The 10,351-nt window shown below is 35.6% G+C and overlaps 1 protein-coding gene across 1 annotated transcript; it reads left to right on the top strand.

Annotated features, from left to right (window-relative positions):
- The first annotated feature begins 5,399 nt into the window (after nucleotides 1–5,399).
- Nucleotides 5,400–6,413, top strand: LOC149561213 (DELLA protein GAI1-like). Its single transcript, XM_089827759.1, has one exon. It carries the CDS (start codon nucleotides 5,400–5,402, stop codon nucleotides 6,411–6,413), a length of 1,014 nt encoding a protein of 337 aa, XP_089683885.1.
- The last annotated feature ends 3,938 nt before the right edge of the window (nucleotides 6,414–10,351 follow it).

Here is a 10,351-nt window from a genome sequence, read left to right as displayed (position 1 = left end):
ATAATAAGGTCCCTCAAGGATAATCTACAACATGCACAAAACCAACAAAAGATATATGCTGACAGGAAAAGGATTGAAAGATCTTTTGAGGTGGGAGATTTGGTATTTGTTAGGTTGCAGCCATATAAGCAAAGCACCTTGAAGAGAAGTGGGACAGAGAAACTCAAGCCAAGGTTCTATGGGCCTTATAAAATCATCAAGAAGGTAGGAGAGGTAGCTTATGAATTGGAGCTCCCACCAAACAGCAAAATACATAATATTTTTCATGTATCTTGCTTAAAGAAGGTTCTAGGCCAGAAAACCATAGTATCTACAGAATTACCACCTCTTGATGATGAAGGGAAATTAGTTTTGATACCAGAAGAGATTTTGGATACAAGAGAGAAAAGGTTGAGAAATAGGAGCATCATAGAGCATCTGGTCAAATGGAAAGGATTACCACTAGAGGATGCAACTTGGGAAGGAGAACATATTCTTGAGAATTCCAACCTTCATTGCTTGAGGACAAGCAATATTTGGGAGGGGAGGACTTGTCATGTCCCCTATTCAAATAATTAAAAATAAATAAACTTTGTTAAGGCAGGCAGGCTCCAAAAAGGTGAAATTTCAGAAAAAGGGGTTAATCTTTGGAAACCAATGGACTAATAAATAAAAATTATTATTAAATTATATTTTATTAACCCCTCTTGGACGTGAGTTAGGGTTATGCCCTCTTTAAAAGGGGTTTGGAGGCATTTTGGGCTCATTCTACATCTTGATTCTTGCTAATTTTCTTGTTGTTCTTCAGAGGCTGCCAAACCTATGGAGAAGGAGACCCAAGAACGGGAGTTTGCAGGTTTTCAGAAAGGCTAAGGATGGGAGTTTGAAGCCATTCCATGTGCATGCTCATACAGAGTTTGCCTTTGTGCTGAATAGTGCCGATTTGGGTGTTTTCGGGGTTGTTTTTGGTTTGAGTTTGGGTTTTCAGTTGAGTGTTTCATATCAGTTTGGTTTGCTACTGTATTTCAGAATTTATGATGTTAAAATAGAGCTGAATATATGTATTGGATCATGATTAAACTTCTGAGATAGTTTATTTGTGTTTTGTGGTGTTTTCGGGCATTTTTGTGTTAATTTCGGGAGCCCGATTGAGCATAGTTTTGCCCTACATTTGTGAGCTGTTGTGTAAAGGCTATAAAAATCTAGAAATGTCATTTTGTAGGCTGTTATGCTGCTGAAATTTTTGTAAAAATGTCCATTTTCAGATTTATTAATAATTTGTGAAGTTGTGAAGTTTTTGGCACTAATTTGGACATACCCGATTTGGGTTTTATTGGGAAATTGGCAGATCTTTGTAATATTGGTTGTTTTATTTTAAATTTCTGATTTGAGGTTGGAAATATAAATAAAAATCAGTAAAGGGACATTTTAGTTTCATAAGAAAGAACACAAACAGATTCATACTTGCAACCTTGTTCTGATCACTACCCAAGACAGAAAAGAATTGTTCTAAGATCTCGAGTGCCTAGGCTTTCAAAATTACAATGAATTCTTGGAGCTATAAGAATGCATTTGACTATCATCTTTAACATGACTGGTAAAAAGAGAGGGAATATGGAAAGGACTTTTTTGTTGGGCTAGTAGTGGATAGCTACACCATGCACCAATGAATATTTGTGTATAGAACAATATATAAAGGAAGTGACAAAAGACATGTATAGAAAAATAATGGAATAAGACTTTAATTTAGCTGACCTTATAACAGTAGGTAGGCAGGCTAACAAAGACCCCATCTCATCCAAGAATCACAATTTAAGGATATATTGAAATCTATACCAAAAAACCCTAGTAGATGGGGGATGAAGTCCGAACTATGGTGTGAAATATAATATCTATAATATTTTTCCAAGTCCCAACAAAGCATGAAATATAATAGCTATAATATTATTTCCTAAAGATAAAATATTTGAAATATTGATAACAAAGTCGTAATGCCAGAAGGGGGGAAAAGCCCAACTAGATATACCATATGAGGGTGAACAAGCATCCACAGTTCTCACAAGAATCATAAACCAGCACCAAGCAACCATGCCAATTGCGGAATCAAGTCCGAACTAACAAAAGAATGATTATGAAACCCATTAAGTGAGGGTTTAAATAGATACATGAAAGGGAAAACCTAATTACTCTTTGATCAACCTAGAAAAGTGATGATTTTTTAGAAATAAAATGACACTATCTATAAGAAAATCAAGTAATTCAATCTGGCTCATAGCTCCTACAATGTCTACCACTTGTTCTTGAATGGAAAGTTTGCAGACCTTTCAAAATAAGGTTAGACCTTTCACACTTATCATCTGACCATTAAATCTTTTATTTTGAGACAAATCCCATCATGATGTTTTAGTCATCAACAAGGATTAATAAGAACCAAAGTTATCTTATCTTTGATATTCTAAAAAAATTTACAGCTGGCAATTATCAAAATTTAATAAAGCATGGAAGGATAATTATTGACGTGACCTAGAGAACTACAAATGTTACAGATTTGTATTCTTATGCATCAAACAGAAATTTAGAAATGAAAAATATCACCTTAAACCCAAAAAAATTAACAAGACTACAAGATTTAAAAAGAATTATTTAGACAGGGGCAGAATCGAAGCCAAAAAAATGTCTGGACGACAAATTCTACTAAATATTCTTCACAAGTAGATATATAATATATGGAAAATTATAAATAGGACACATATTTTCTTTGAATTCTTCATTTAAAGGCAGCCAAGCTATTAGCTTTAAAAAATCAAGAAATAAATAACCAAAAAATTTGAATCCATAAAAACTCAATTTATAAAGCACATAAAAAATAACCAAATCTCAAACATCTATGATGTAATAACTATCAAATTACCTCAAGGATTCTCATAACCATTAGGACTGGGAACAAAACTACGATCTGTTGGGGGCATGTCTAATTTAATAATTTTTGATCAACGATGTCAATTTCTTTTAGTAATAATCAAAGATCACCAATTTTAAGAAGCCCTTTTTCTGTCCAGGTCCAAACCCCCACAAACATTCATCTGGATTTTAAACCCTAATTTTTGAATGCCATAGAAAATGCAAAAAAATTGTACCACCAAAGATTCATATAGAATAGAAAGCAAGAAAAAGGAAAAATATAAAGATTAAATGAACAAGGATATGTTGAATCCAAAGTGAGATCGAGTTCAAGAGTTCAAGAGCACACTAGAAAACACAAAGATCTTGTTTCCTCCATTGCAATGATGTAAAAAATGTGGGTTATAAATTGAATTCACCTGCTTCACTTTGAGACCATCAAGGCTATGTTCAATATCTGAAACTTTAATTGATCTCTCCTAGTTAGGGCCCATATTTCTCCAGATCTAATTCATTTCTAGGGGAGGGAAAGGGGAATCTCTAAATTTCATTTAAAATGATATTGAGAGTTTTAATTAATATATAATGAGGTGAATAAATATTTGGGATATTTATAAAAGGTAGTCTTACCTGAAGTCACTAAATGATAAGGGGATTCACACCAGAGAGCATCTAGCATGCAGACTCCTCATCTTTCCTCCATGCAAACTTGTCCCCTGCAACCATTTTTAGTTAATTTTGGCCCTACACAAAAAAGATATGATGCAATATGTCAATTTTGAACCATAGATACCACTCGTCAGTCAATATTACCATTAAACAAACCACATGATACCAATAGAAAACCCATCATTGGGGTGGGCATGGGAGGATGAATGTTGCAAAAGCCTTAACAATCAAATTCAAATAGGGACTCAGCCAATTTAAAAACCTTTTTGCAGCAACCCAAAAAACAAATAAACACATAAGATGTAAAAACCCCAAATTCTCAGCTTCAATATTAATTATACTCAACTGATGAGAACGTTTCCATTTGTTCAGAGAGGTAATGTCATGTACGGGAAAACAAGAAGTTGAATAGTCTTTTACTCAGCGTGCTCCAGTTCTCGCTACAACGATAATTTGAATTCTTGATTGCTGTGGAACCCCGTGGAATTGTAGCGCTTACAACTTGATCCTCTAATAGCATATGTTGGTCAGTCATGCCTCTCCCTACTAGATCTAAGACTATTGGTGGAAAGCCTAGTCTTGAATAAACAAGAGAACCATGGGAGAAAACTGCTAGGGCATAGAAGATGAGAACTGTAAAGCTCCCATATGTATGGCTCGTGATGATCCCTTCCGCCATTTTCGTGCAGTCAATGATTACAGCTTAGTCCTTGGGCCTAGTTGCAAATGGAGAACTAACAGTAGATCATGAGATTGTAGGGTAAAACTATGAGTTGAGCCGGTCATCGATTGGGAGCTGAGGATATAACAATGACAACTCTATTAGATCAAAAGAATTAAAGGAATATTAGACATAAAAATGTCATGCACCCAATGATCCCTGCTCAGTCCTTGCCGCTAATTGCAAATGGAGAAGTGAGAGACGACCATGAGTTTGCAGGGCAAAACTTGGTGTCGGTGACCGGGGTTGGGAAAAACCACAAATTGTGGCAGTGAACGGAGTTAACATATGGTTATGAAAACCTTATAATAATATTATAAAATGCTTTTCCTATTGTCTTTACAGAAGACAGTTAAATATTAATTAAAAAACCATTTTAATTATAATTTGTATAAAGACAAAAGAGAAATTTTGTCGTTAATTAATGTCGTAACAAGGCCTATTGTGTAGTAGTGCATGATTATAAAGTAAGTTAATTGGTCTTGTTAGAACAATCTTCTCGGCTCTCCGAAAATAGTACAGAAGCCCATTGTGATTATAAAGTAAGTTAATTCGTCTTGTTAGAACAATCTTCTCGGCTGTTTAACCTTTTCGGAGAGCCATTCCTCTAAGCTGAGAAAGAATTAGTGCATTTAATGATGGCATTCCACAATTCCTGGAGCAAAGAGATGGTCGTGAGTTTGCTCTTCCAGACAATCAATTGCTTGCTTTAGGAGAGCATCCGATGGAGTATTTTTCATTTCAAAAATTTGACTCTAACGAAGAGATTTCAAATAGTGATATCATGCCTTCGAAGTTAGAAGGGTTTTGTGGAGCAGATAATTCCAGTGGTACGCCTGAAAATTTTATCCGTGAAGCACATATTTATAATGAGATGGTAGCAAAGTGGCCTAATCAAATGATGAATTCGGAGGGAGCTGTTGAAGGAAGAAATTTGTTGGGCGAAGAGGAAAAGAGTCTGGAACTAGTTCGGCTTATGTTAGCATCGGGAGAATTGATAGGCAACCGGGAATACGATCAGGCTTCCCTGCTTGTGAGTAAATGCAAGAAATTGTCTTCTCAGTTGGGGAATCCCACGGAAAGGCTCGCCTATTAGGTCTCAGATGCACTTCACCAGAGAATCCAACGCATGTCAAACAACGCATCTCAGCCAGATTCGAATTTCGCCTTCGATGTCGACTCTCACTATGACAGAAAGTGTTATCTTAGTCTGGCTGCTTTTTATATTAATGTTCTGCCGCATATCAGACTAATACAGTTCACTTCAGTGCAGGCAATAATAGATGCCGTAGGGAATGAGAAGATAATTCATATAATTGATCGCGGGATGCGAACTGGATCGCAATGGACAGTACCGATGGAATATCTTGCACACAAAGCCAATGGAATATCTACCTACAGGCGTCAGGTTCTTAAGATTACAGCAGTGGGGAAGAATGGAGAGACGCTTAGGAGTATTGGGAACAGACTTCGGGAGCTGGCGAAATCATTGGGTATTCCCTTCTTCTACAACATGTTGGAGATCCGAAACATGGAGGAAATCAAGCGAGGTCTATTGACGGTAAAACCAAACGAAGCGGTTGCTGTTTATGCTCCGCTCGTTCTGGGAAGTTTGCTATGTGACCCAGTTCTCCTGATCAATGTTCTATGTGTTATCAAGAAACTGAGGCCTCGGATTACGGTGACTGTCGAAGTAGAAGGGAAGCACAATTCTCCATCATTTGTGAATAGATTGAGCGAGGTGATTTACAATTATAGTGCCCGTTTTGATTTGTTAGATGTTGCTACTCCAGACAGAAATGATAATAGTAGGGTAAGGAATGAAGACTTAATCGAAGGAAATCGAATAAGAAATATCATAGTCTGTGAAGGGAAGGAGAGAAGAATTAGGCATGTTACAACTGATGTATGGAGGGTTTTTTTCGGTGAAGCGGGGTTCACTGAAATGAACTTCAGCCTTCAGGCTTTGTATCAGGCGAGATTATTGTTAAAGGAATATGCTTCCGGAAAGTATTATACTCTTGAACCTGATGGCCATGCCATCATTGTAAAGTGGAAAGGAACGCCAATAATTGCACTTTCCGCCTGGAGTGTTGCTAAAGCAATGCTTGTAGCTAAAACAATGCTTGTAGAAGGCAAATAGATGCTCGAATTAGAATGTTGCAGCATTCAGGCAAGAGTTTTAATTTATATTATCTGAGCAAACAACACTCCAAGCTATTCAATTATAAATAAGATTGTACAGTTACATAATAATTAGTGTTTATTCTTTGCTTTTGTTTTTACTTCCGAATTTTATATAGCTTAGGAAAGAGCTAAAATGTAAAACAACTCAATTTATTGATTCAGATTTTCTGGATACATTTGGATACATACAGATTTGATACTGAAATGATACTTAATGTTTCACATTGATATGAGAACAACTTTATATAGCCTCATTTTCCCTTAAAACAACTACTTACTCCCAGCAACTATATATCTAATTTATTTATTTATTTAAACTAAACTTAAAAGCTAGCCTAATTTAATGTAATAAATCCAACATTCCCCACCTTATTACATTAATCCAATAGGAGTGAAAGTTGTAAAGGTTTTATTGGGGCTTTCACCAATTTTCTTCATTGGATCCTTTGATGAAATGCTTCACCAATCTTCGCTTATTGAAATACATTTTTTCTCTACAACTTTAGATTGTAAACCCTGAAGTTGTCCTCTTAAGTAGATTTCATATCTCAATTTCAAATTATAAATCCTAAAGTTTTCCTTATAATAATATTGTTTCCTCCTCCCTTGCACAAGGAGACATAGTTCCTCCAAAATTTTACATCTTCTTGGAGTGTGTCTAATGCCTCCTTTGGTGTTGCACGTGAGACATCTTTCCTCCAAAAGTCCACATCTCCTTCGAGTGTGTCTAATGCCTCCTCAAGTGTCACAGAAATAATCACCACTAATATGTCTACACATAAACACCTTTCCTTAGAAAGTCCACATCTCCTTCGAGTGTCTCTAATGCCATTCTTCAAATCCTACGCCGCCCACCTCCCCCCTCCCCCCACTCCATAGAAGGACAATCACCAAGCCAACCCCACTCTTTTCTTTACGGACACAAATCTATCAAGTATCATCTTCTCTTTATGGATGAATCTGCCAACCCTCACCTTTATAGGGACACAAATAGTTGCTTCCCATGCAATAATCATCTATGAGTGAGAAGCTAGCTCAAGATGATAAAAATCCTCCAATCTCCATTGCCTGTAGCCTCCTATCTTTAATAAAAAAAAATATAGAAGATCTCATCTACAGAAGTTAGGGTCTAGTCATCCAAAATCCATTAAAAGAACTCTTCTTCCCATTGATCAACTAGCTCTAATACCAAATGAAAGAGCTAAAATATAAAATGACTTAATTTATTAACTTAGATTTTCTAGATACATTCAGATACATACAGACTTGATACTTTATGTTTCACATTCATATGCAAACAACTTTATATAGCCTCATTTTCCCTCACAACAACTACTTATGGGAATAACTTCCCAACAACTAAATATCTAATTTATTTATTTATTTAAACTAAAGTTAGAAAATAACCTAATTTAATGTAATAAATCCAACAACTCCCCTATCCTAATCTATGGTTTATAAAGAACTTTGGAAATCAAATGTGTCTCCTTATATTAAATTTAAGTAATTATACTATTTATTAGGATCAATTGTTCCTAGTCATTGGACTATATGCATATGATCCTTTGTTTTAATTCTTAAATCAGAATGCATGTCAATATATATACATACTAATTTTGGATAATTATTTCCTTTCACATAAATTTGATAGCATTTCATAAATCCAAATTCATTGAACCACGACTAATATTTCTTCTACCTAGTGATGCAATATGTAATGAATGTAAAAACTTTAGAAAAGATCCAAACTATGGACGTAGTCGAGTCACTCACCAGGGTAAGAGCCAAGTGTCAAGCAATATTGAGTTGTTCAAAAATGTAGAGTGCCCAACTGCAAGTATAGGGATCGAGTTACTCAGTCACCAAAGGGTAGCTCAGCATCAATAGGCTCGATAGAGGAGACCAAGTTGCTCGGTCAATACAAATTGAGTTACTAGGTTCAGGTGGAAACCGAGCAATGTAGAGAGGAAGAACAACATTCCAATAAATGTGTTAAATGTTTTCTCCTCCTCTATCCCAACTCTTACTAATCATGCATAGTGGAATATGCTAAATGAGACAAGATCCAAAACACAATGGAGATGGCAAATGTACTTGCATGCTTGCATTCTATTAACTGAATCAAACTAATACAAATATGGAGAATAAACTATTAACCCTATATGAACAAAACTATCTAAAAACTTGAATCAAACTTACACCAATGAATGGTTGCATACAATAAACCTAGACTAATCACTAATCATACATGACAAAACATTACTTTTACAAGCATACCCAAAAATTCATCCACCCTTGTTGCTATTGTCAAATCTGATCAACCTTCCTGCCTCTCCTATTCTACTAAACTCAAAAAAAATAGACTCTTTAAATGTTTGAGTCTGACTTATGGAAATGAATGAAATTTTGCCCCCTTTCATCTCTTTCTATCAATTTCAAAATCTCCCTCTCATTCAAAAATTTAAACTCACCTACCCATATTTATGTTTCTGACTATTGCACCTGCAGATCGTTGGAGTTGGTAGGTGGACATAGGGCTCTAGGGACAAACATACAGATTTAATATTCCAACACTCCCACTTTATCCTGAGACAACAAAATAGGATGCTGCTGATCCAAATCAACTACACCAAGACTTCCTCTTAGGCGCACAAAAGTTGTTACGCCTAATGGCTTAGTGAAAATGTCTACCAACTGCTGCTTGGACTTGCAATATTCCATTTTAATTTCTCCATTTCCACTAGCTCTCTTATGAAATGATAGCTGATCTCAATGTGCTTGGTTCTCCCATGGAAAATAAGATTCTTTGTCAATGCAATTGAGGAAATGTTGTCGCAAAATATTGTGGTTCCATCCTCTTACTTTCCATTCAAATCTACCAAAATTCTTCTTAGTAAAATAGATTAACATGTTGTTGCATTTGTTTCTATGTATTCAACCTCTTTTTTAGATTGAGCAACAATTGGTTGATGCTTAGATGTGCATGGAATTACACTTGAACCCCTTATGAAACCTATAATTGGAAGTGCTCTTCCTATTATTTAGTTTCTAACCCAATCAATATCAGGGTAACCAATCAACCTAAAATCATTATTATCCATATACAAAATGCCAAATCCCTTGGTACCATTCACATACCTTGTGATCCTCTTTCCTTCTTGGCAATAGGAATTCTTAGGAGCTTCGATGAATCTAGAAATCAAACTTAGTGCATGCATCATGTCAAGTTAAGTTTTTGTCAAATATATCAAACTTCCGATCATGATTTTTTATAATGTTGCACTCACATTTCTTCTCCAATCTTTCTTTCTCAACTTCAGACCTAGTATTGTTAGTGTTGGGGCTGCCTCATTCTTTTGTATTTTAAATCTCTCTAAGATCTGATTTGCATATTTTTCTTGAGAGATTAAGATGCCATCATTCATTTATTTTACTCTATGCTTAGAAAGTACTTCAAGAGACCTAAGTTTGTCATCTCAAATTCACTCTTCATGGCCTCTTTGAACTCACCAATTAGGAAATTATCATTTCTAGTGAGAATTGAGTCATCTACATACAAGACAAGAATGAAAGCCTTACCATTTTCTTCCTTGGTGTAAAGATTGGGCTCACCATCACTTTTTCTAAACCATTTCTCATCACGTATGGGTCAATCCTATTATACCATGCTCGTGGAGCTTTCTTGAGCCCATAAAGAGCCCTCTTCAACCTATACACCTCATGTTTCTCACTTGCAACATCATAACTAGGTGGCTGCTCCACATACACCTCCTCCTTGAACACTTCATTCAAGAAGGAAGACTTCACATCTATTTGATATACCTTCCACTTTTTTTGGGCTACAATTTCTATTACAACATGTAAGATTTCCATTCTTACAACTAGGGCATAAGT

The sequence above is a fragment of the Cupressus sempervirens genome, chromosome 4, assembly GCF_028749045.1.
Source record: "Cupressus sempervirens isolate cs-2001-9-10 chromosome 4, ASM2874904v1, whole genome shotgun sequence".
NCBI classification, from domain to species: Eukaryota; Viridiplantae; Streptophyta; class Pinopsida; order Cupressales; family Cupressaceae; genus Cupressus; species Cupressus sempervirens.
This window is presented reverse-complemented; position numbering and strand designations above follow the sequence as displayed.

What these genes read in the sequence shown, in the direction of transcription:
- LOC149561213 (XM_089827759.1), top strand. Translation starts at nt 5,400, where the DNA reads ATGTCAAACAACGCATCTCAGCCAGATTCGAATTTCGCCTTCGATGTC.